Genomic DNA, 26,066 nt, shown 5'->3' with positions numbered 1-26,066 from the left:
TTGGTCGTTGCAATTTTGTTTCAGCAAACCTTGGAATTTCTTTATTTCAGTTTTCTGTTTTCACTCAAGCTTTCACTGCTTCTTACTACTAAGGAGAGCCTGACTCTCCTTTTATTTTTTTTTTGCCTGTGCTCTTCACATTTTCTTTTTCAGGCAGTGATGCCTCCCTCCCTCTCTGTCCTTGAGTGCTGTCATCTGGAATTTCACAGTGATTAAACAATGTGTTGCCCTTACGATGCTACTGTTCTCTGTGGCCTCTTGAACTCTACTGTTTTTATCTTCTCTCTTATTTTCACTGTTTTTATGTGAGTGAATTACAGCTCTGGGTTCTACTGCCACCACTCTGGTTTCCTTGATCCCAAAGAACGTTTCTTTTTTTCTCATTTGAAGCTTAGTTTTTATTTTTTGCTTCTGATTTCTGTTTTGTATTTTCTTACTCATTTTAGTTATAGGCCTTAGAGGGGGAAGTCACAGTTTTGCTGCCTAACTAGTCTAAGAATATTGCCCATAATATACTGTACGGAATTTAATCTGCTTTTATTCCTGTGATGGAACTCTTCCAGTAAGTTCATCTAGTCTTCCTGTGGCTTTCTACTTTAAGGAAGTAATTGGAAACAAACAGAATTATAAATATGAAGAAGAGCCTGATGTCCTTGTTCCCCTTTTAAAAGCTGTTTTGCAAATTTGTTTGCTAAACATTTGTTTATTGGGCCAGTAAACAGTTGTAAAAATGATTTTACAAGTTATTGTAACATTTATGATTCTCATAACTAGGTTACTGTAATGCATGTGTCAGTCTTCCATGCACCGTTAGGTTATTTTGCACAGGTTATGTTTTAGTTGAGGCTCTTATGGGAAGGACTTTTTGATTACTATAATTCATATTATACTTAGGAGGTATCATTCTTTGTATGGCAAGTGTCTTTCTGCTGGATCATGCAAACTGCAGAAGATTTTTCCAGGCAATATGTTTTCTGAAGTTTTGCTGAGTCTTTCTTTACGTGGCAGGGGTAATGAGTCTTCTTGCTTTGGTAATGTGTTCATTATCTAATGAATGTGCCTAATGCGAAATGTCAGGAGACATTTGTTATATTTATTTCTTCTTAGAATACAAAGTTTACAACAATATTTTACCCTTTTAAATAATCACTTTCCTCTCACTTGGGTTGGGTTTTTTGGTGGGTTTTTTTTTTTGACACTTCTTGAGCAAGGGAATTACGGAAGTTTTTGCAGTTATGTCTTATAGTATATTTCTGAATCAAGAGAAGTGACCTTATGTGTTGGTTTTGTTTAGCAAGGGGGGGCTACGGCAGCAGCTTCTGTAAGAAGCTGCTGGAAGTTTCCCCTTTGTCCAGTGGACTCTGCTGGGCCAGGACCTCTGCTGGGGCAGACCCGCTGCTGGCCAGGACCGAGCCAATTGGTAGCAGAATGTTCTCTGATAACGTTCCCAACTGTAGTATGTAACTCAGTTTGAGGTTCCTTAGGGTATCTTGTGTGGCCTTTTCAGCTGCTGACCCAAAGAGCACTGATCTCTCTGAAAAACCTTGCGTCATAGCTGCCATAAATGTGCCGTGAGGCATCTCAAATGACACTAAACAACTTGATTAAACAGCTGAACTAAACTCATGGAGTCTGGGTCCATTGCAGCTTCCATGTAGTGTAGTGGCTAGGTTTTCTTCTGGAATGTCACAGAGGTACAGAGAAGGGATGTTTTTGTAAGGCAATCAAATTTTATTATTTTTTTCTTTTTTTCCAGATTGTCTTTCTGTTAAGAGATGTCTTTGAGTCTTTAATACTGACTTTTCTGCCTGTCCTTTTCTGATACCTTGGTTGACATGTGAAGTCAGAAGCAAAGCTCAGGAACATCCTGGCTTCTTGGTACCACTTATTGTCTCTAAGCTTCAGGAATATTTCTGAATTCCACTAAACAACTTGTAAAAAGTTGAAGCTGCACTTGGTTTACTGTAATAGGATTATTGTTTCTGGTCAGGTGAGCAAAAGTCCCATAGTATTCCCAGGCACCATTTCAGGGTAGCTGTCCTCCCATATGGGCAGAAGTCCTGCTTCAGGACATCATCTTAAGAGGAGCTTCTGAAGCTTAATTATCCTTCTTTACTTGAGAGAAGAGTAGCCTGGCAGTAGCAACACCACAACAAAAATAGAATTACTCCTGTATCTTCTTTCAGTAGTATTTTTGTGTTTACCAAAGTTGTGTTGTCATTTCAGGAACTATGTCTGTCTTGCCAACCAATTAATAAGGGGCTCTATAGGTAGCATATTACTGTATTTGGCTTAAAGCCCATATAGCAAAATTCTTTAAGGTGTAATCCAGTGACAGGTCAGCAGATCTACATTTAATTAATTTAAATCCTTTCATAATGCTAACTACATTGACAGTATCTTGGTTGCGAATTGTACTGAATAACTGATTCCTTTTGTACCTGTAAAGACAATTAACAATGTCTGTTTAGGTAAGAATTTTATAGAGGGGTCTGATCAGTGTTTTTTTGTCTACAATTTGTGTGGCTACTAGAAGAGATAGGTTAGCATTCTGAATAGATGAATAATATATAATTCTATTTACTGTATTTTTCTTTTTAATATTCAACAAGAGCAGTTTCTCTATTTTCCCGAAACTGATTCTGCACATTGGATTGGTCACTTGCATCCACATTGTTCCCTATTATCTGTGAACACATTTCATGGTCAACTTGCATTTGGAATTTTTGTTTGTTTCTTCAAAGCCAAATCGGCTGATCTCCTTCATGTGATGAAATCCATTCAGACTGGTCTTATTCCAGACTGCAGCGGACACGTGTTGTCTTAGAAATTGTTCAGGTTGGAAGAAGCTGAGGAATAGAGATATCTTTTCAAAAATAGAGTTTAGGAAGTTAACTGATATGTTACTTCCCAATTTTGCCTCCTTTAGGTAATCAGGGGTGTTAATGCTGTGGCACTCTCAGTACAACATCTTTCAGTACTACCATATTTACAGTATGGTTAAAAAAAGAAAGAAAAATACCCCAAATTTATGGTATAGTTTAAAAAAAGAAATAAAAATATCCCAAAAAGGAAGATATCAGGAGAGGGAAAACTGTTTATAGAGTAGGCCAGTGGAAAGCAACTGTAAGGATTTAAGAAATTTCTTGGTTTCAGCATTACACCTGTCTTGCTTGTAGTCAATTCTAACTGCTTTGTTAGACTTCCTTATGCATTTTGATGATCAGAAAAGAACAGTGTGTGTATGTGTATTAAAAGAAATGATAGATTTAAGTATTAATATTTCTATCTTTTTGTCTATTGGGAGCATATTAACTTTTCCTTTGAAATCCTGTAAAGTAAAATATTTCAAAATTTAATGCTATTTGCCCAAGGAGAGAAAAGGAAGAGAAAGTAATATTTTTGCATAATGAAAAGCAAGAGATATATAATACATCCTTTTTCTTCAAAATTTATCTTTAACTCCATGGCTTTAACTTTATTGAAGTAGTTTTAAATTCTGTACTAGTATTTAATTTGAACTGTAATTCCATTGAACTAATTATTGGCTGCTATATCTACGAAATGAGATAAATATGGTCTGAGTGTGAAGGTTTTGCTTGCATTGTTCTTACACCAGAATGATCACGGTCAATAGCGCTGTGAAAAGCCACATGGTTTGCTTTCTGTCAAGGGAATAAGGGTAAAGAAAGTTGAAACATACAAGGAACTACATACTCAAGTGCTGGAGATGCAAGGAAAGGGTATTTGTTTCATTTAGGCAAGAAGGAGACAGAATGCAGGGCTATATTGATTTTGTGTGTGTGTGGTTTTGCTTTCAAAATTAAAATAACCATTTTCTAAGCGCAATAATTTTGCAAATGCCTCTATTGGTTGAAAAATTTATGTTTTACCCCAGTGCAATTATATTTTAAAAGGGTAAGCCACAGGTAATATCATATAAGTATTAAATAAAGTAGTTATTAAAAAAATCGGTATTTCTACTAGGTCAGGACAGACCGGTAGCTGGTGATTCAAAATATTTAACATCTTATATTTTGTAAGCTCACTGCAGAGACTAGTGTTAATATTTATGTGAAGTAAAACCAGATTGGCTGGTGCGTTGGTGGTTGTGATTGTTTAAATACCTTTTATTTGAGTGTAAAGAAGTAGTTTTTATTTATATGTCATAGCCCTGCCAAGCAAACTGTTAACTGCAGTTTTAATTTCTCTGGTTTGTGATATTTAACAAGAACAAAACTCAGATTTAGGATTGATTCCCTTAATCTTTACTCTGACTTATGATGGTGTATTTTTGTTGAGAATATATAACATGAAAATAGCTGATGCTCATAGTTGTGAAGAGGGCAAACTCATTCCTTGGTATTTAAGCTTTCTAGAGGCAAAGGTGTTACTTTTTCTGTCCTAGTATGGTAAATTAAGCAAGGCATAAGAGAAACTGTGTGGCAGGGGAAGAGAATGGAGCATAAAAGTTAGAGGCCAGGGGTCATGTGAGTGAATGTCTAATATGGTTAAAAAAAGGTTCTTTTTTCTTTTCTTTTAGCAACTAGGTGAATGTCTTTGGATTCATGGCAGAAGTGAGACTTACTAGAATAAGATTTAACTGAGGGGATGCTTTTTTTTTCATTTTTAAATAAGTGAAAAAATTCTTCTAAGGTTGGATCTTAGAATCTTCGAGAGTAAGATGCTGTATTTAACTGATGGACAGAAAACCACTGATGATAGTGGTTTTCTGCTCTTTTCTAACTGTTTAAATTGAAGTGGAAACACCATTTTGTTCAGAACTTCTTTTGCCTTTATTAGTTGTCATCCAGCCTGTGTGAAATTTGATTGTAGCAGAATAAATTAGGGTTTACATTTGGTTAAAAACCCTATGGTGCTATATGAAGGAGAGTGTTAATGATTCATTGAATTATATTTTTCTGGTTTAGTTAGAAAATAAGGACAACAGCATGATTTTTTAGGTTCCATGGGACTGTAGAATTTTTTTAGTGTGGTCTCAGCACTGGTGTTTTGTGATTGTATGATTAACAGACACTAATAATAGTTTTATTTATTTTGAAGCCTGATGAACCCTTCAGCCCTGTACTTTATAGCCTTTTTGAAAATGACTACAGTATAGAGAAAAATAATCTTGTGATACACATTGACTTTAATGCTGATGTATTTGGTCTCAAAATGACTTTTACTAAAGGAACTTGTGAGTTTGAATTTGAGGCATGTTTACCTTTGGCAAGTAGAAGCAATTATAGTGATTATAAGTATTAGAAACAGAAAATCAAATATCACAATGTTAATTTTAACTCTGGATTCTGTCCCTTGTACTGAATAGTTCTTTGATATCCCTAGGTCATGACAACTTTTTAAACCAAAATATCTACATAGTTGGTCACTCACTGTGGATAAGGAGTGATATGCCACTAATATTCAGTGTAAGAAGGGGTGTGATAGAAGGTGGTGAAGAAGAACAGTGAGCATGTGAGGGAAGTAATAGGTCAGTTTGGTCAGCTGAAATTGTGAGGTGCCCGACCACAGTGTGACAATGCATCACACCTGAGTGGTCAAAGAGGGTACCATGCCTAGCTGTTGGCCCTGGTCCCACAGCAGGAATCACTGCGTGGGATGAGCAGCTGACCCAAACCTGGAATTGTAAAAGTTTACTGCATAACATGTTAAACTAATAATGGCAATTTTAGTTTACTGTCACACTTGAGCACTGCATATGATGATGTTCTGGGAGCTGCTATGAGCTGTGTGAAAACACTGGAGAAAAAAAGAGTTTGTACCTGCCTCAGCCTTCACATTGCACCTACTGTCACGGCTTTCTTGAGGTTCACCCATTACGTTGAGCTTACACAGGTGAATGTGGTTTATTGCCAATCTCAGTACTCTTAAGCAAAGTCTTGGAACCACCTTGTGATGTAAGGTTTTGTAATAATTTTTTCAATAATCAAATGTGGATGTATAAAAAAAACTATGCAGTTATTTTTATTCTTTTATTCTAAGCAGCCTTTTGTAGTATTTATGTCTAGAATTGTAGAATCATAGAATAGTTAGGGTTGGAAGGGACCAAGGTCAGTAGTAGTAGCAGTTGCAGCTCCTAGTCAGCTGAGCTGCATCTATGTGTACCCTGTTTCATCAGCTCTGTTAAAACAGGAATGTAGAGAATGAAAAGCATGCAACTAGTAACTGCAATATGAAAAGTGTATATTAAATGAGTTACTTAGCATCACATAAGAACATGGCAAAAACAAAGGTACCGTTCTTTCCTTCGGCATGGCATTGGGCTACCTAAGGCACAGACCAAGATTTTTTTTGTTGTACTGTGTTCTGAGTGATTTATACTATGTGTCTTAATACATTCTTTGACTGAGCTTTGCTTCATGGATGAAGGTGCTGTCTCCTTCAGCACACAACCTCAAGATTTGCTTGCTCTGTACGTGGAAGTTGGTGTGGTTGTTGTAAGGAGCCATAAGTAACTTTTTAAGTATAGTAAATATGAAGAAAAGAGTTGACTTATGGTACCATAGGAACTATCCAATCTAGTAAGCATCAACTTTTCTGATTTTGTCATTGCTGTGTTTCAGTTTAGGCAGTCTAGTAATTATTTTCTCTTTCTTAATATAAGAGCATTTCCTGTTGCAATTTTATGCAGTTTCCTCTAGGATTGGTGCCTGTTTTGTTCTTCTTTCAAATGAAATAAAGTATTGATTTTATGTTGACTGTGTTGGTGTTGGGTATTTTAACTGTCGGACCTCTAATCTTTCCTGCACTTCATACTTACACCTGCTCCTGACGTTTGTGAAAGGAAGGTAGGAGAGCAGAAAAGAGAAACTCACAGTGTGGTCTACTGAGTTGCATGATCAGCAAGTTCATGATTTAGAGCGATACTGTAGAGCATACTTACCCCCAGACTGGCCATTGGCTTCTTGTTCATGAGCCCTCATCCTCTGAAAATTAATCTTTACAGCGTCCTTGCTTCCAGCTAGAGCAAAGATAAGTTTACAAAATATTAGCAGTTAAAACTGTCAGGTTGAGTGTCTTGAGATGGTGACATCACTGAGTCAGTGATGTGGCTTCCGAAGATTTGTTAACTTGATGCTTTTCTCCAGTTCTGCGTTCATAATCTTTGAAAAACAAAATTAAAAGTGGTTTTACTTTCTCTGAGCAGAATTGTTTATAAGGCTTACCACACTGGTTTCACTTTGCTGAGTAGATTTTAAACAAGTGGTAACACAGTCTGTACTGACTTCTTTCTTCTAATGCCTACTGCCATACAAATCTACTTTATGCAAAAGCTCAGAGTTATTCTTTCATATCTTCATAAAGAGGAAAGAGTGATTTGGAGGTAGAGAAGTAATGCTAGATAATTTTTTTTCTTTCCTTGAATTGTGGGTGGGGTTTTTAAGAGCTCACATGCAGATGGCCATCTCTTGACCTATATGACCTCTGAAGTATGTTTACTAGTGAAATAATGCAACACAAATTGCTTGGAACTATAACATTAGAAATTAATTGTATATCTTGTGATAGGGGCAAGGTGAGAACTTGCAGCTCCATAATTTGGATAGTTGGACTGGTTCCTATTGAACTGCATATTCTTCCTTCTAAGAGTTGAAGTTGGCAAGGAAGAGATACTAAGTTTTAAAATCATAGAATCTTAAGGTTGGAAGAGACCTCCAAGATCATCAAGTCCAACCGTCAACCTGCTCCGATATTTTGAAAATCCTAATCGTGGTAGTTTACATCTGAGTTTTACTTAATATGCAAAACACAGCAATCTGAATGTGGTACTTTTTAAAATCAAGATCACTTTTCTAACTCTGTGTTTTGAGACAGCCCTCAATAGTGTTTAAATTGCTGTGTGAGATATGAAGCAATAATGTATTTCATGTTTCATTGCTTGCAGAGGAGGAAGAAGCAGTGCCTCAGGAATTTTACTTCATCTCCCAAAATATCTGATGCTTATCTTGCATGTGAATTTTTTTTTAAATTATGGGTATATACATAAAATGTATTTAATATAGCTATTCAATTTTATATTAAAACTGTGTATCATATACAGTATTTTTTTATTTATTTATAAGCACATATATTACTTTTCAGGGGATATAATTTTCAATGCTCACTATCCTGACCTGCCGCCAGATTTTATCTTTGGAGAGGATGCTGAATTTCTGCCAGATCCTTCTGCCTTGCATGTAAGTACTTCACTGTTTGAGAAGCTTATACCATGCAAAGAGTATTGAGTTTTTTGGACTCACTTCACTGGTAGGAATTTGATAATAATTCAGAAAAGATTAAAAACCCTTTTATCTCATTGTTATGTGAGTATAAACACTTTGTCTTCTAATGTGATTTAAATTTGAATCCGTAAGTGTGGGATTTTTAAATACTTTAATCGAGAGAAGATGATATTTACAATGACTATTCAGAGTATCTTTAAAAAGATGTCTATTAAATATCTGACCATTTTAAAAGATCTGTCTCAGCAAAAAGAAATTATCAGTTGTGTCTTTAAAAAACACTTAGTTCTGGGAAAAAAGTAGCATAATTTTGTGTGGTGATATTGATTTTTGTTTTCCCTTGAGGAAGGATAGAACCAGGTTGTATATTCTTGGAACCATTGCATTAAAGAAAACTACCTCCTCATATGTGTTAGTTTTACCATAAAGAGAAATAAATGCCCTTTTAAAAGGTGGGAGGGTCAAAAATTAACTTAATGAGAAAATATTTTTGCACAGTCTTATTACTATGGAAGAAGAAACACCACAACCTGAAACTAAATGTAGTGTTCACTGTTCAAAAGTACCCTCAAGTAGTAAAACCTTGTTTGAAGTAGCTAACAATGGTTATGCTTTTAATATACTTCTCCCTCTCGGAAGTTACTAGTAGTTACTAAACCCGTATTTAAGGTATTTTAAAACCCGGAGTGTTTTTCTCTTTTACTCTCCCCCTCTCTTTGGGCTCTATTCTGCTGCCTTTGCAGACCTGCAGCTTTGTTTCTGGGTTGGCAGTATTGTTTGTCAATAGGGTTTACGTATATTTTTTCCAATAAGTATCCAGTGCCTGTCATTATGGTACAGAGTTTAGTGGCTGGGTCAGAAAAGTATGCCTTTGCCGGAGAGCTCTACTGTAGTTCCTGCTCGGTCACCCACATGGTAGATCATTATCTATTTTTTTTTTTTCTGTAAATTTTCAGCTTTTATTAGGAAGTTGACCAAAAATGCAGTTGATGGTATAAATATATTGCATTTTGTATGGGTATATGAGACAATCTCAGCATGCACCTGAGAAGTGTCTTTTAATTGAACTTCTCCTGGTGTAGAGCCTTTCTATGGGAGAGGTTCTTTGCAGCTCTCCTGCAGCCTCTCTTGTGCTTTATAAGCATGTGTGCAGTGCGGCTGAGTGATTGCATCAGGTATGGGAGCTCCCGAAAGTAAATCAGAGGCTGTCGTGCTGTACTGCTCAGTGCTGGGGTGCAGGTGTCATGGTGGAAGAACATGAGGCAGTAGCCACAAAGTTGGACATGTCCTTGCCATGTGACATGACAGATGTGTTGGTTTTTTTGTTTTAGCTTTATTCACGTCATATTAAGTTATATTGAGAAACTACTGTGTCTTAAAATAATTTGTTTCAATGATTATTTTTAGCATACCTAACAGAATTTTTAAAGGTGAATGTCTTATTTCTTTTCTTCCCCTGATCACTTTCCTGTGAAGCTCACAGACTCCTTTGGGAAGGAGTCATGGTGCTGCTGAATAGCTGTTTTGTTACTCTCATTTATAGAAAAGGTTTATTTCATATGACAGTTCTAGAACTGTTTTTACGATCTTTTATTTTACTAGTTTTCTTATTTTCCCCTTTTTCTGTTTTGTTGTTTCACAACCTTCCTGAGAGATATTCACATAGCAGCCACTTTCTGCAGTAGATGTTAAAGGAGGAGGAGCACTTTTTAATGTGCCGGAAAGCTGAAATTGTTAAGAAATAGCAAATGAGATATTAAATAAAGATAATTTGGGGCATCCTGCAGAAATGCTGTTCAGATGGACTGTGATATGGTGCCATATTTCTCATATGAAAAAAGTCACTAGCACTAGTGATCTGCAGGGAAACCTGCAAGGATAAAAACATCTCTTTAGTTTTCTTTCTTTCTGTCTTACATTGTTCATGAATAATACTTCTTTTGGGAGCGTTGCTTTTCTGCCTAAGCACAGAAGAAACTTCTCATCCTCTTTGTTGGAAAGAAGCTTGAAGAGCCATTTGCTCCTTCATGCATAATGGGATATTAATCAGCCTATTTTAAAATTAATTAAAAACAAACAAAAAAAAAGAAATTTGCAAGCCAACAGCTTTCCTTTGGTCATTATGCCTTGCTATAGTATTCACTATGTAAATGTAACCTTTTTTGAAGGTCCTTGGTCATTCTCCTGCAGTCCATCCTGATGTTACCAGAGCGTGTTATCTCCACCTTGCAGCTATGGTCTATATGGTGTATTTTTGCTTTTGCATTCACCTTTTAATGTTCAGCATGGTTTGCAGCGTTTTTCTTCAGAAAGTTACATTAACAATAACTTGCTTATTATGCTAAGTATTTAAGTAACTCCCTTTTTTCCACAGATCTCTGAGCTGTTTAATGAAGATCATTTTAATTGAATTCTAAGATATTAGCAGAATTTTTTAATGTGTTATCATATCTTTCTACTGACTATAAGTAAAAATAGATTAGGACGTTCAGCATAATTGACTGCTCTTAATCTTGAGCAATCTTCAAATACTTTTGATATAACAGTTCCTGGCAATCAAAACAGAATCTAGCATGCACAAAAGCATGTAGATGGTATTAAATGAGGAGCACAGTCTCTAAGTAATATATGCCGCCGGATCTGTGGGAATTCTGACATTGAGCCTTCCTGCACTGCTCTCATCTGCCCAAGTGCCCTGTTTTCCAAGCAGAAGTCATCACATGTTGTTACGTGGCTTGAGTCAGGTATTCTGCTTAGCTTGAAATGAGAACCAGGTACTCCAGATTCCTCAAGCTCGTGTGGCTCTAACAGAGGCTGTCAGTAGACCTCCCTGAAGACATCTGAATGGCTGTGCTGCAGATCACTCCAGTCATCCTTCAGTTTCTATGGCCCTGGGCAGACCTTCGAGTCAGGTTTTCATTTAAGTGCAGTAACAGGTGTTCAGTTAAGCAGCTGTTAGCCAGACAGCTAAAACAAGATTCCAGAAATACTGCATTTTAAAAAGTAGATGCTGTAGGTGAATACTTCATACTATCTTTTTTTTTTTTTTTCCCCAAATAATTCCTGAATGGTTAGGCCTGTGTTTCAGCAATGGGGGATATGTTGAACATTCTTGTTGTTATAAGCAGAGCTCAACAACTGCTTTGTTAAACTGGTATTGTACTTGCAGAATCATATCGAAACTGCTTATTGAGACCCAGCCTTGCTTCTATGTCTTGCACAAATATTAAAATTCCTTTGGTTTGAAACTCGAGTTGAGTCTCAAGTTCGGCACTGCAAAATACATGCTTCATTACATGCCTTACCAGAAGTAGTTACTCTGCTTGCAGTAGTAGAAGTAGTTACACAGGTTGCAGAGTCTGATTTTGAGTATTTTGATCTTCTAGAATGATGTAGAGATTGAGGAGCAACACAACAGAGGGGTAGCTGTCCCTTTTATTTAGGTTTGTCATACAGTTTTAATTACAGTCAGAGGGCTAAATTCTTTAGGTTGGTGAGGCTGTTCATGCTCAAAGCATTATTAGAAATAAACATATTTATTTTTTTTGTTTTCATTAAAAATGGCCTCACCTATCATATACATTTCATACTTGTGTGTATAGTGTGCATAAATAAAATCAGCTTCTCAGAATGTAAATAGAAAAGTTCTTCCCTGCTCTAGTGTTTATTCATTTTGGATGACAAGTATTAAAAAATGTATTTTAAAAACAACCTGTGATTCACTCCATTCTGATTAAAAATTCAGTTGGCACAAAACAAGATTAGTGATTGTGTACGGATGAGATTAATTTGGAGCTCATTACAGTGACGCCAGTTTGAGTAACAAGAATTGTTTGTTATGTTAGCCTAGTTGATTGTTAATGTGAGCCAGTTAATAACTGAAGTGCTTATGCAAAATGTTAACCCAATTTTTCCAATGATTTTGAAGTACATTCTGTTTGGCGGAGACAGTAGTAGTATATGCAAGCTACCTGTCAGTTTAAGAATTTGGGTCTTACTTCAAGTCTCCAGCTAGTCTCCCCAGAATTATTCTGCCCACTCATTACTATTGAAAAGACTTCATTAGCCTTAGCGGGGGTGGAGGCAAGAGGACATGAGCATTTCCTGAAACCCAGTATGTATTGAATGTGTCATAGAATCATAGAATGGTGAAGGTTGGAAGGGACCTTTAAAGGTCATCTGGTCCAACTCCCTGCAAGGAGCAGGGACATCTCCAACCAGATCAGGTTGCTCAGAGCCCCATCCAACCTGGACTTGAATGTTTCCAGGGATGGGGCTTCCACCACCTCTCTGGGCAACCAGTTCCAGGGTTCCACCACCCTTACTGTAAACAATTTCTTCCTTATGTCCAGTCTGAATCTGCTTCCTTCTATTTCGAAACCATTACCCCTCATCCTGTCACAATGGGCCCTGCTAAGGAGTTTCTCCCTGTCTTTCCTGTAAGCCCCATTTAGGTACTGGAAGGCTGCTGTAAGGTCTCCCTGGTGCCTCCTCTTCTCCAGGCTGAACAGCCCCCACTCTCTCAGCCTGTTTTCATAGGAGAGATACTCCAGCCCTCTGAGCCCCATCTTTGTGGCTCTCCTCTGGACTCACTCCAACAGGTCCATGTCCTTCTTATTTTGGGGGCTCTAAAGCTGGATACAGTATGGGAGTACTTAGTGCTGCATTTGCGTGGGAGGAGGGCATTGCCATCAAAGAATTTCAGAGAATGGGCCACTGCGATTCTCATGCCAGTACATAGCGTTGGGAAGATCGTTTCCCCTTGTCTAATTGTTAATACTGAGAACAGATTTCAGTCACTGTGGAATTGATTCAGCTAATTGTGCTACTCAAGTGTGTTGGCTGTGATGCTCTGTATCTTGTGTAGAGCAATGTTTATTTTAAATTCTTGTATTTGTAGTTATTTGGTTCCATGTTTATCATTTGGCTATATGATGACTGTCAGGAAGGCTGCATTGTTTTCTGTGGCTGTGTTCAAAATCTTAATCATTATTCCTGGTGACTTGCTGAGTTAGCTTTTGACAGGTAGTGAAGAGATCCTTTAAATACCTCCCTCTTCCATAATTGTTCTTCATTTACTATCAGGTGCATGAGACAGATGTGTAACAGCATCAATTGTTCCTACGTTCACAGTAGCCGCAAAAAACCCCCAAGGACCCCATATATTAGCTAATGCTGTTTGAATTATTTTGTTTTAAAAAGTCTGGCTGTTGTATTGTTGGTAAAGATGCAGGTGTTATGTGTTCTAGTATGAAAGCCCCTACATAAGGGCAATGAGCATGATGGTTTTCAGAGTATGACTTTAAAGTCACAGCAGTGGGTTGTCTTTGTCTGGGAAATGTGTAGTTAAGTTTGAACTATTTTAGCATTACTATTTCTTCTGCTTACTCCCTTCGGGATGGCAGCAGCAGATTCCATTCTTGGACCCCTAAACTGCCACTCTTGCACTGAAAGCCTTAAATTGCTTTGGTTTCAGTTGAACCTGGGGAATTTAAGTGAAACAATGTAGAATTGAGTCCTGCATTTTATTAGAAGGGGTTTTTTTTCTTATTTTGAACCACTTTAGATTCATATTTTTTATGTTTACTTTTCAGTCATGTCTTGACTTTATATGTCAAGATGTGTTTTGATTATTTATAAACCAGTGCTATTTAGTGTTTAATTTTCTAAAACAAACATGAATTCTGAAAACTATTTATTCCTATCATTCTATATTGATTCTACCCATTTGTATATATGGGAGGTGTATGTATATATGCACTTGTATACACATATATATGATAAACTATACATAAGTTTAAGTTCTTTATATGCCTACAGTCACTGAGGCCTTGCTGAGGTTTGGTATGGATAAGGATACCATCAGAAGAGTAATTTAATTCAGGAATTTTCCCAGAAGAAGGACCTTTTGGCTGGTATTGTTGGCATTTATGATTTTTGTCCATGTTTTCAAATGACAGAACCATACCAGTACAATCCAGACCTGAAGAAATCTAGTTTTGAATGTATTTTAGTCTGGTTTTGGTGTCTGAGCTGCACGCAGTTCCCCCCAGGAGTCCTCATTTGTTTCCTTGACCCAGCTAGCAAGGGGTGTCATAAACCAGGCACAGGTTTTCTGCCTTTTTGTTTTTCATGTGTTTGTACTGAGTTTAAAATGAGAAACCCCCAAAAGAGGATTCTGGCTCGGAATCCTCTCCTGGGGTAGCCTGGCCAGCTTGACCACAGTCTGTGTGAGGCTAGCATTCAGGAGGTCCTTCTGAGAAGTCGTATGGTGCCAAAAGCAAGTGTTAGGATTGTCTGCGTAGCCATGTGGTAATGATGGTGGCTATGCAAACAGTTCAGCAGAAAGAATTCAAGCAAGGTGACGGGAAATAAGTTTTTCCTGTTATCTTTCCATCTTCTTTTCCTTCAGAGCCTTTCTACATCGGGAAATTATTCCTTTTTCTCCTTGTTTTAGTCTTCAGAATTTCTCCTCTAACCTTTCGCTTTTATTTGTCCTCTTTGTCCGTAATTGTTAATATTTATAGGACTGAGAGGGAATTAGCTACCTTCTATTACTTTGTCATTTTCTGTTCATGTAAAATCGTTGTATGTATTTACCTCACTTTCTTTTTTTTTTTTTTTCCAAAATTTCAGCATTTCTTAGCACAGTTTACAAAATTTGTCTTTCTGTCTCAAAGTGTAAGCGGAGGAGAATATGCTGAGGTCAGAGGTTCAGCTTTAGTTAATCACAACATTTCGGCTGGACTGTTCACCTAGTGAATCCAGAAATTGAAGAGTTTTCTATGATTTGATACTTTCTTCCCTCAAAATTAAATAAATAGTGTCTGATAAGCCAGGTAGTTTTGCATTTCTTGCTTAAATCTTGCTAGTGTAGAATGCACAATTAATTAAATTAGTTCTCTGAAGGTCTTAGTGAGGAAACATTTCCTTTCATTTTTTGGCACAAGCTTCTCTGATAATGCAATTTCTCCCTAGAATATGGAAAATCTAGACTATTAGCTCTTAAAATATAGTATTTCAGTCCAGGAAATACTAGTTTTAGGAGAACATTAGGAATGTGCATGGATCAGATGACTGAAGGATGGCAAAGTGAGAGAAAATGTTTTTCTGCCACACTAACTAATGTGCATGTGATGAGAGACATCGTTACTGTACACTAGCAAAATAGGGGAAAAGGCATTTAATGACTTTCCATTCATACTTAAAAAAGTAAAAAAGATAGTTTTAGTTTGTCACATGAGTTTAACCATCTTTGTCATGGTCATACAGTTAGATGAGCCAGAAGGTTGGACCAGAATATGTAAAGGCTGTTTAGGCTTATGTTTCTTTCAAGCTATGCCCGTTTAGCTTATACCTGCGCCCAGAGCACTAGCCTCCTGAGTTTCTGGATCTTCTCTTGAATTCATGTTGACTTAATCTTGATTTCTTAATGAATTAACTTATTTCTTAAGTGGACAACCGTTGCTACTGGGCTTGAGAGAGACTGCTGTCTCTCTACCAGAATGAAACTGAATATCTGAATGAGTATTCTTTCTTTTGCTCCTGTAGCGTAAAATCAATTAGCATATCCTGAAGTTCTGGTTAAGTGGAGACAGAGAACTTAGATAGCTAGATATTAGTTTTAGCTGAGAGCTGCAGTATGAGCACTAGCAAAATCATAACTCATCTCTTAATTACCGGAGTTCTTGCATGGAAGGAGGAATTGCAGGCTCACCTTTGCAGCCTCACTCTCCTCTGACCCTGTGGTCCCTGGAGATTGGAAAGGCTAGAGGTGGGACAAGCTGGCATCCAAGCCTGGGTGTGAGAAATCTTTTATCTGGAAGTCTGGGGGTGCAATAATAATGTTGGTATTGATAATTCTTTAATATGAACCAGCAAACTGATAATGTAGTTGTGACTATTTTTTTTGCTTCGATTAATCAGAATACAATAATACTTGAGCAATGTTTTATTAAAATCTTGAAAAAATATGTTATTATATAACTGTAATATATATGTACATGCTATATATAGCGTGTATATATATAACTATATAAATTATATAACTGTCAGAAAATTAAAGAATTCTGGCCCTGATATGTAATGGTAGTGGCACAATACACTCTACTTCATCACAATAACTCTAGAACAGTAAGAAATGGCCTACTTGAAGGCAACAACTTGTTAGCTTTCTAGAAATACACTTACAAGGTGGCTTTTTGGGTTTTTGTTTGGTTTGTTTTTTTAAAAAGAGAAAAGGTAGAATCTAGCACAGTCTTCCTGAGTTGAGAATGCATTTAAATTCAATGTAGTACGCCCATTGAATTCAAGTTGTTGAGCCATGATAATTCATTTTTCCATAGAGAAAGTTGGTCATTGCTTATGAATATGCAAGCAGAACAGACTTTTAAATTAACTGATTACAGAAGGTCAGTTAGAAATAATAATTCTGTCTGATAATGCAGTTTCATATTTGATTAAATTCAGGACTGTGAATTCTGTTGTAATTTATAATTATACTTTTCTCCAATGGGATTAGTTCAAGTTTGGGACCCCGCAGGTTCTTCCCTTCAGAAGATACTGTTGGGGCAAAGAGATGTCTTTGCACTCGGGGTAATTTTCAAAAGATCTATTCATTTCCCCAAATGGAGAAGGGCTTAAGCTACATTTTCTTTTATTTTTACTGCTCTAAGTTGCAGCCTGTATTTCTTTCAAAACCTTTCTTTGTTTTACTCATGCTTTACATGCTTTTCTGTCTGTGTTTCCTTGCGATCTTCCATCTCAGATCCTCAGGCATATCTGGTCTTTTTTAAAGATAATTACAGAAGTATAGTTCAAATTTGTCAACATCTTGTCTTTTGTTTGCAGCATTAGTGTCCATACAGTTTTACAGGAATTTTGCTGTATACCTGTCTTCCCGAAGATGTAGCTTTCACTTGCTTAAAGGAACCAAATGAGTGTTCTTTTCTTATACTGCTCTTTGCATTAATTGATCCAGTATAGTAGAGAAATAATTTTGATTTCCAGTGTCTTATGATTTACACCATGGTATTTCATAAATGTTTTAGTCAGGTTCTGTGTTTTCAAGGCCCTATAAACTCTCTTGTAGTACAAATGTGAAAACAAAAATGGAAATACTGCTTAACCAGTGAGATCTGCTATGTGATATATTGATTTTAAGTTATTGGATTTTGGCAAGGGGAAAAATGGTTAGAAGAGAGCAGTTCTGCATGTGCCACCCAACAATAAATGCTCAAGGGATATTAGTGGATGCTGGTCCAAAACATCAGCCGTGAAGGTTCTGTCTCTTTGCTGTAGCTAAAATTACTTGTTTTGACAGGAAAGGAAAAACTCCAATAACTGATAAGAGTGAAAGACTTGCTTTTTGAAAAGGGACTCTTGAAGTAAAGCATTAACATTGAGACAGTGGTCTGTTCTTTTGTCCACTGAGAGTCTGAGGTGTTGGGACCTGTTCATGCTGCCATCAGTGCATGATGAGTAAGTCTTTAGGTAAAAGCTGCATGTGTGTATGTCTTGTGTTGAAATTAATCTTGTCTTCATGCTTTGTTGCTTTTACTTGCCATGTCTAGTTAAATATGTATGCCTCTGGTAACAGACTCCCAAGGGGAAAAAATGCTGTATACTCACATGGATTAACTAATTGCTTAGTGAGTTGGATTCCCTATCCCAGGATTTATATGTACTGAGAGAATTAAGAAATTCCTTCTCAGAACAGGTAAAGGTACCGTCTGCTTTCTGAGAGAGATGTGCTGGGAGGTCTGGAAAGAAACAAAACTTGCTCTAATCCCTTAGCAAAGCAGGACAAGAAATACTTACGCGTGCCAAGTCTTTAGGAGATTAACTAGATAGTATTGTACTCTCTCTCTCTTTTGATAGCAGGCAGTTGTAGCTTTTAAGAGTCTGGTTGTCTTGTAAGAGAGCTCTGTGGGAGAAACAGGCAGACTTTTTCAGGAAGAGTGCACGAACATGCTCTTCTGGGCTCAGCTTCACAGTTTCTGCATCTCCAGAGCACCCTTAAGGTACAAAAATCAGCTGTCTCTTAAGTGGTCCTACAGCAGGGCATAGGAGTAATTTGTAGTAACCTTTGGAAGTTGAGTTCACTCCTTTATCAGGTGAATGGTACTTGAGAGGCAGTGGGCCATTTATTCTAGGTGAATGCAGAACAGTGTTCTCTGTGTGTCACATTTGCTGGGGTTTAAGTTGCCTTGGTAGGGAATTGTTAATCAAGAATCACACTGTGTGGCCAGTGGAAGAAAAGAGGGAAAGTAATTTTATGCAAAATGTATGGTGCTTTTCTGAAAGCAGAATTCATTTCTTATTCTGTTGTTTTCCTGCTTTGTGTTTTCATGCTAATTCAAGGCCTTCAGATGTTTGAGATTTCAGCTAAGTGTTTGTAAGGTATTGTAATTTCTGCATCCAGTTTTCACAGCCTCCACTAAAAATAAAAAATGAAATAAATATTGACTATCCCAAGCTTAGCTTTTTGCAGGTTTTTTATCTGTTACATACAATAGCTAGTACAGCACACAAGGTCAGTAACTTCTTTGGTTGTATTTGCCATGACAAGAGTGCTCCTGAGTTGAACTGTTTTTATGAAATGTTAAGTTTCGATGTTTGATTGTGCCCAAAAATGATCGTTTCAAGCAGATGACTCCAGAAAGTTGTTCCAGTGGTGCTTTGGAGGAGGGGGATATGAAGAACCTGTGAAAGTAAGATGACAAGTAGATGGCATGTAGGTTTACAGTGATTGATTTGAAGCTGCAGCCTGTAGGATGTTTGAGTGCTGGCTGCTAAGAAACTGAAGCCTTTGAAGTTGTTATAACACTCCAGCCCTGCAAATACTGTGAAAAGTATCTGTTGATAGAAAGATGTGAGCATATGGCAGATAATTATCCCGTGCCTTTTTCTTTGAGCAGTTTCCCCGTGGTGGCCCATCAAGAGCAGGGACTGAAACCAGACGTCCCAGGTTCTAGACTAAGGGTGTAACCACTGGGCCCATATCTCCTCTGTGTTTATATGGAGCATAAGTGCTGATATCACAGTGTGAGCTTTCTCATTTCAGGTAAACTCTTACATTGGTACTGATTTTAAGCCACTGTAGGATGCAGGTTTTGTGCATGTGGTGTGCAGAGATATAAACAAAATGCAAATTTGTACTTACATTATTCTTTATGATAATTCTGTATGAAAGATGCTATAGAAATGCATTACCACTCTTATAGGCTTTGGAGGTTTTGTTTACTGACATTTTCTCGTGAAAGTTAATTTCTTGCTTGGAAATATAAAAGTACACCAAGTTAAAATAAGATCTTGCTGTTGTTTCCTGTAGTATAGCCAGGAAAAACAGTTACAATCTGTCTTCTTTAAAATCACATTCCTGGAAGATACTCTGGCAACCTGGATATTTAAACACATTTTAAAGAAAAACAACTTCAGATCAATTAGAAATTGTTATTGTATTTTCTTTCTGATAGCGTAGAATTATAGTTTGCTGCAGACATTGCCTGGAGTTATGAAATAAGCAATAACCTGTGCAGGAGGCTATGATTTAGCTGCTTATGGAACATGAGGTGCATTATGTTCTGAAAAAAAAAGGGCAAGAAGTAATCACAGACACTGAGTAGTTTGCATAGGTTCTTGATTAGATTTTTGGAAGGATAAGGAAAGACTACAAAGCACAAAATGTTCCAGAACAAAACTTATATGTGGCTTCTTTGCCAAAAGTTGAATAGTATGGCTACTTTGGGAAGCTAAATTTTGCATGTCTTTGCTAGTAGGGCTGAGAAGCTACTTTGTGGGGGTTTTTCACTTGCCTTGCCTCTAAGAAGATCTCATTAAAACTGGTACTGTCTGGCTGCAAATTTTTTTTGTATCTTTTTGAAATCCAATTGGTGTCATTGCTATTCATTGAAATGAGTTACTGTTGAAATGGCTTAAATTGCACTCTGTGGGTGGCCTTATAATATCTTTACTCTGCCTCTTTATACACACTTTAAGTGAATTCATTTTCTCAACACTTTAGTCTTGTCTGATGGTCCAAAACCCTTTCCCTATCAAACTGCTCACTTATGCAGCCAAATCCTGTCAGGAGACAGGTTCAAGAGCCAGGGAATTCATAGATTGACTTTGCACCCCAACAAAAGCTAAGGGGTCATACTTCTTAGTGAAAATCACACTCTTCCATGAGTTTGTTTAAATTCATATCTGGCAGATCTTTAGAGCAGATCTGAATCACTTTGGATTTCTCCAATGTAGACACCGTTTAATGGTCTGCTAGTCTCTGTATAATAACTGAGTATTATTTTTATATATATGTATTGCCACACAGTGTGAGATGGTGGGCAAAGTTAGTGGGTGTACATGCTATTGCTTAATTACTCGAAGGTCTAGATAACTATTTTCTCAAAGACCTTTTCCTGAAACTTAGTCCAATAATGAAAAAAGTTAGCAATTGCCAGAGAAGCTTCTGCCACAAAAGAATATTCACCTTCCTTATGCTGAATTTCTTACTTACAGATAGTAAATAGTTATTGACCATCTTCTGTGTGACAGTAGCTACAACTGTGTGGGCAATGATGCTTCTGGAGTCTGGTCTCAATCATATGGAAGTTCTCATTCCATTACTTTTCCTGTAGACTGTTTAGAATTCATTCCTGTAGATCATTTTTAATTCATTCCCTAAGTGGAGAAATGGAGATTAGCCAGCCATCACTCATGACATTGCCAGGCTTTTTGTCCACAAGAAAGTATGTAGTTGTCTTCTGATGCTACTGATCTTGCTACTGAAATAAACTGCTTAATATGAGGTAACAATTTACCTTTTATAACCAGTTCATACTTTGTTTGAATCTTTAGTTACTGAATGAAAGATATTTAATAAGGAACCTACAATTAAATAATTCATTTTAGTTCCTGTAGCTTTAAGGCAGTACAACATAACCACTGTTTTGATGCAGTGTTTTTGAATTCTTTGAAGAGAGCAATACTCTAGCTTCAGGCTGGACAAATGACAATGGATTTCCTCTTGCTCTTTTTTTGTTCTGTAGTGTAATGTTATTTAAAAAACAAAAAGTTCAGTTACATTTAGGTCAGTTATTAAAATATTGTTGGTCATTTCCTTTGACAGAACATTTCTATTGTGTTATACCGATGTCATTAGGAGGAAAGGTTATTCCCACTTGTCTGGCTGATATCAATACATACTGGCATATTACATCCTCTGGCTTTCTGGAAATGCTTTATTTGAGCAGCAGCTTGGGAACAGGAAATTTAAGGTTGTACACAGTCTGGTTTCAGACTGCATGATACAAAATATGTTTCCTAGAAGACACCGTCTACCTGACAGATTTTCTCTAGTATTTTGTAGAATCAATAAGCTTAAGTGGGTTCAAGTTGGGAATAAAATTTTGCCAGCTATAGACGCCAGACAAGGTAGAAGGCAGCTTTCGGTCACTCTGTGGTATGTATTTGAGGAACTTACATGAACCGTGTTAGTATCTTGCCCATTCACTAGTTACTCTGGAATATAGTTTACCTTTTAAGATACAGCAATGATAATATTCCCATTTAATAGATGTGCTTACTGTCTAGAAGGGAAAAAGCAGAGTATATTTACTTCAAGCCATGGTCTAATGTGGAGTCTGTGACACTGTGGTAGCTTCTAAAGGCAGAGGTTCAAGGACAGTATCTTAGCCACACTAGGCAGCCCTTTCTACTGAAATCATGCTGAGCAGAAGAAGTACAATTTAATCCTGTAACTGTTGAACTATTCCTTCATTTGTATAAAGAAAACAAATTGTGATCAGCAGTTATGTCCTGCTATGTTCCTTAGGCTGCGCCTAAGGTCTTGGGTGAATCTGTCAAATATGTAAACATCGGGTCTTTATCAAATCTGTACTCTAGAGGTAAATGTTCCCCTAAGTGCTCCATCCACGCTCTAAGATTATGTTTTTCTTTTTTTTTTTTGTCAAAGCAAGAACAACATCTGTGTTTCTGAAGAATGAGAGCACTACCTTCCAAAACTCTCTTTCCCCCAACCATTTTTTTTTTTCACATGTGACAGAAATATATATTTTTTCATCCTAATCACAGGAATGAGTAAGCAGTTAATGCAGGACTACCAACCATAGTAATTTAAAAATCCTGAATCATGTTGCTGAAATTCATGACAGTGGTCTAAAAACCATATTTGAGATAGAAAATTGATTGTATTTCTAAGTTGTGTTTCTTTCATTTTTGTCTTTTTTTTTCTTTTTTTTTTTTTTCCCCTGTGTGTAGATAGTGCATACACATAGATTTCTTTGCCTCTCTGGTAGCTATTAACTTAAAGGAGAAGAGGTGGAGGGGATGGGTAGAATGTACCTGAGATATCTTAAAATCGATCCCTACTAGAACTGAGGACTTCAGGAAAAACATTATTGATTTTTTAACTTTTTTTTCTCCTCCAAAACCAGCAAGATTTTCAGGGAAGGAATACATATTTTATGTCACCTTCACTGAAAAATTAGACTTACATGTTTTAAGTGATGATGCTGAAAATGAGAAATTCATTTTGATAACATCTTAATATACATTACCTTGGAGGGAAACAAATATAAAGTTGCTGAAAGATAAATGCTTGAATATTAAGCCACCATGCACATATACTGAAGTCTCTATAAAACCATTCCAAAGGGATGTATCATGAACTACAGTCATCAGAGATAATAAAAATCATAACCCTTTTAAATGGAAATAACCACATAATGAGATACTAGGTTACAAGTTACAAGTAGATTTCATTGTAGAGCTGAAGGTATGGTGCCTGGTGAATAACTGATTAAGCTTTCTATCTGCATTTCCAGAGTATCAGAAGATAAAATTTGTAAACAGCTCTTAATTTCTTTTCTGATCAGAACTACGGAGTCTTACCTTGATAAGATCCTTTGTTTCAGTTTGAGCTTTTTGTAAACATCTTCATAAACTCAAAAAGTAGCTGAGGTTGGAAAGGAGCTTTAGAGATCATCTAGTCCAGCCCTCCTGCTTAGGCAGGGTCAGTAGAGCAGACTGTCCAGGACCTTGTCCAGTCAAGTTCTGAGTATCTCCGAGGATGGGGACTTGACAGTCTCTCTCAGCAACCGATTCACTTGTATTTGTTAGTTCTGGTGTTAGACAAAATATGATTAGCTTGTATATTTGGGGGATGTATTTTTATCCAACTTCATTCATTTATTTAACCTAGGTAAGGAACATAATTTTTAATGTGTTTGAATACAAGACAGTCTTAAGATAGCTACTTTGAAGCACAGGAGTATTTTCTGTCCTTTCATTGTAGAAAATGATGCATACTAAAGTGGTTTTTCCACTGAAGAGGTAAAAAAGGGCTAATGCTTTTTGTCCTTTGGTGAAGAATGTAAATTATGCATATAATTTGTTTATGAAATGTCTGCAACTTTCAGGATGAAAGTAACCACTTTGAGCTCAGATACTGATAAATAGTTTTATTTGAAGCTACTATATTGCATTTTCACTTAGTTGGAAAATACAGACATCTTGGCTAGTTCTAAGGATGTTAATGTTGACTGTACAATCCATGCAATTTAAAATCCTGTTGCAGCTAGTTTGTTGTCGTATGTTTATGTGATATACAGAAACACAGAGTAATTTTGCTTATACTCAAAGCTGACCAAAAGCCCCATGACTATGTTAACATGCCCTGAGCTTGTATCAAGACGACCTGATGAGGACCTGAATACAAAGCACATGGGCTTTTGCACCAGAACTGTCTCATGTCCTGTCAGCATGGAGTATAGGGTGAGTTCTCATCTGCCCATAAGTAGGTCTATTTTAGGTCAACCAGATGTAGGCATGCAACATATGATCAATGTTAGGTACGGCTTGTAACACAAAAAAACCACCCTGAATAAAGCTTACTGTGCATGGAAGACTGCTCTAAGCCAATGTTAAAGTAGATAAACTGAGAGATAACTGCTACTGACACAGTTATCTTCATTGTATTAACATTTTTATTTCTGTTAACTGTATTTCTTGATATACAGTCAACTTGTAATAAAAACTTCTGCCAGGCACATTGAAGAGACTTGTGTATGGATGGCATTTGTGGTAAGGGGATGAGTCAAGGTAACTCTAGTGAAGAGACAGTCGAAGCAAAGCACAAGGTTGAGGAGGCTACAGAAGAGAACCAATTTATTCCATCCCTGTCAATACTATACCCAATATTTGAATAATAGAGTGGTGTAGTTTCTGTAGTTTGTGTTAATTTGGCATATTCACGTGGCTATTCAGATACTATTCAGATAGTGTGCAGGGTTGTACTTGCCTGATCTCTATATGTTTCATATCAGTTTTAATTTTTAAATCAAACTGTTACAGTTTTCAGATGCAACAGTATAATTTTAGGGAATAATAGAATGGTAATTTGGGCCTATCTATGCCTGGCAGTTGCACTGTTATCAGTTTTCTGGGAAGTCCCTGTATGGACTCTTATTTGACATTAAGGCTTGCTTTTGCTGTTTGACTTTATTTGCTTCCAAAGCATGATACAACCTTTCCATTTAGTATTATGGTTTAGCTTTGTCACGGAGCTTCCACATGCGTATGTGCCTCTGGTATCAGTATGGAAGGAAGAGTGCTTGTCTTTCTATTGCTGTAAACAATTTTGATCTCTGTTCTTTTCTAATTCAACAGAATTTAGCTTCTTGGAATCCTTCAAACCCTGAATGCCTCCTGCTTGTTGTGAAGGAGCTTGTGCAGCAGTATCACCAATTTCAGTGCAGCCGATTACGTGAGAGCTCTCGTCTCATGTTTGAATATCAGACTTTACTTGAAGAGCCCCAGTATGGAGAAAACATGGAAATCTATGCTGGCAAAAAAAACAACTGGGTAAGCTGTTAAGAAGATTTCTGCTAAAATACTTTCAGTGGTCCTTTCGTTTTAATAAATACAGCTTCTGCCTTGAGAAACTTCAGTTGTTTCTGTGGATCCCCATAGTTTATATTTCCAATGAAGAAAACTTCTGTTTGACTCCAGCTCACTTTCTATACTCCCTGTTTTGTATGTTGCTGTCATTCCACTGTCTTGGTTGAACCAGATTTCCAGGCAAGTGACTATTTTTCAACCTCATGTTAGTTCACCTGAGTTATAGATCAAAACTTTGAAAGCTGTTGAAAAGTCTGTGCAATATTTACAGGGCACAGTACAACGTTATGTGGAAGTTTGAGCTAGCTCTGAAGATTTGAAAAGCAGAATAACAGTGTTGGTATGGCACCCGACCCAGGCAAATCAGCCTGCTTAGGAGCAGGATAGATTAAGATGTAGTTCCACGCTACTGCTGAGTTGATTTCATTGGTAGCTGCAGCTGCCCATGTCTCTGTGGCACTTGTCTAAGCTAAGATGGGTTGTTTCAGGAACCAAAACTAGAGAGGAGGAAAAAAAAAGACTAATTTTCTGCAGAAGGACAGGAGAAGTGAGATCTGCTATGACAGTGGCTTTGTAGGGCCATGTCTTCATATGACAATCAGACATTAAATTGGCTTATCTGTTTCTTGAAGTTGTGTTCTTTGCCTGGGAAATGTGCCCAGCTCTGTAGAAAGACTCTGTGTGTACCATCTCAAACTTCTAAAATGAGGCTATTGGCAATGTAGACATTTTGGTTAGTGTGTGATTTGATCTTTATTTTTTTTTAACTGATCTGTACCACACAGGAAACTTTGCAAAAGTCAATTTTTTTTCCAGTGTTAGTATATTTATCATGAGAAGTTTAGGGTAAGATATATCAGGAAATATCAAATTGTGTTTATGGTGAATATGTCCCCCTTT

At 37.0% G+C, this 26,066-nt stretch overlaps 1 protein-coding gene across 1 annotated transcript in view; it reads left to right on the top strand.

Moving 5' to 3' along the window:
* BABAM2 (BRISC and BRCA1 A complex member 2) overlaps positions 1-26,066 on the top strand; it is a 175,986-nt gene that overhangs the window by 24,291 nt on the left and 125,629 nt on the right. The window contains exons 4-5 of the mRNA XM_086745927.1: positions 8,107-8,201; positions 24,936-25,130. Coding sequence (XP_086602053.1) covers positions 8,107-8,201; positions 24,936-25,130 — 290 coding nt within the window. The remainder of the gene's footprint in view (positions 1-8,106; positions 8,202-24,935; positions 25,131-26,066) is intronic.

Source organism: Chlamydotis macqueenii, chromosome 3 (genome assembly GCF_036417535.1).
Source record: "Chlamydotis macqueenii isolate bChlMac1 chromosome 3, bChlMac1.mat, whole genome shotgun sequence".
Classification (NCBI taxonomy): domain Eukaryota; kingdom Metazoa; phylum Chordata; class Aves; order Otidiformes; family Otididae; genus Chlamydotis; species Chlamydotis macqueenii.
The sequence above is the reverse complement of the archived record's forward strand: the minus strand, read 5'-3'. Positions and strand labels throughout refer to the sequence as shown.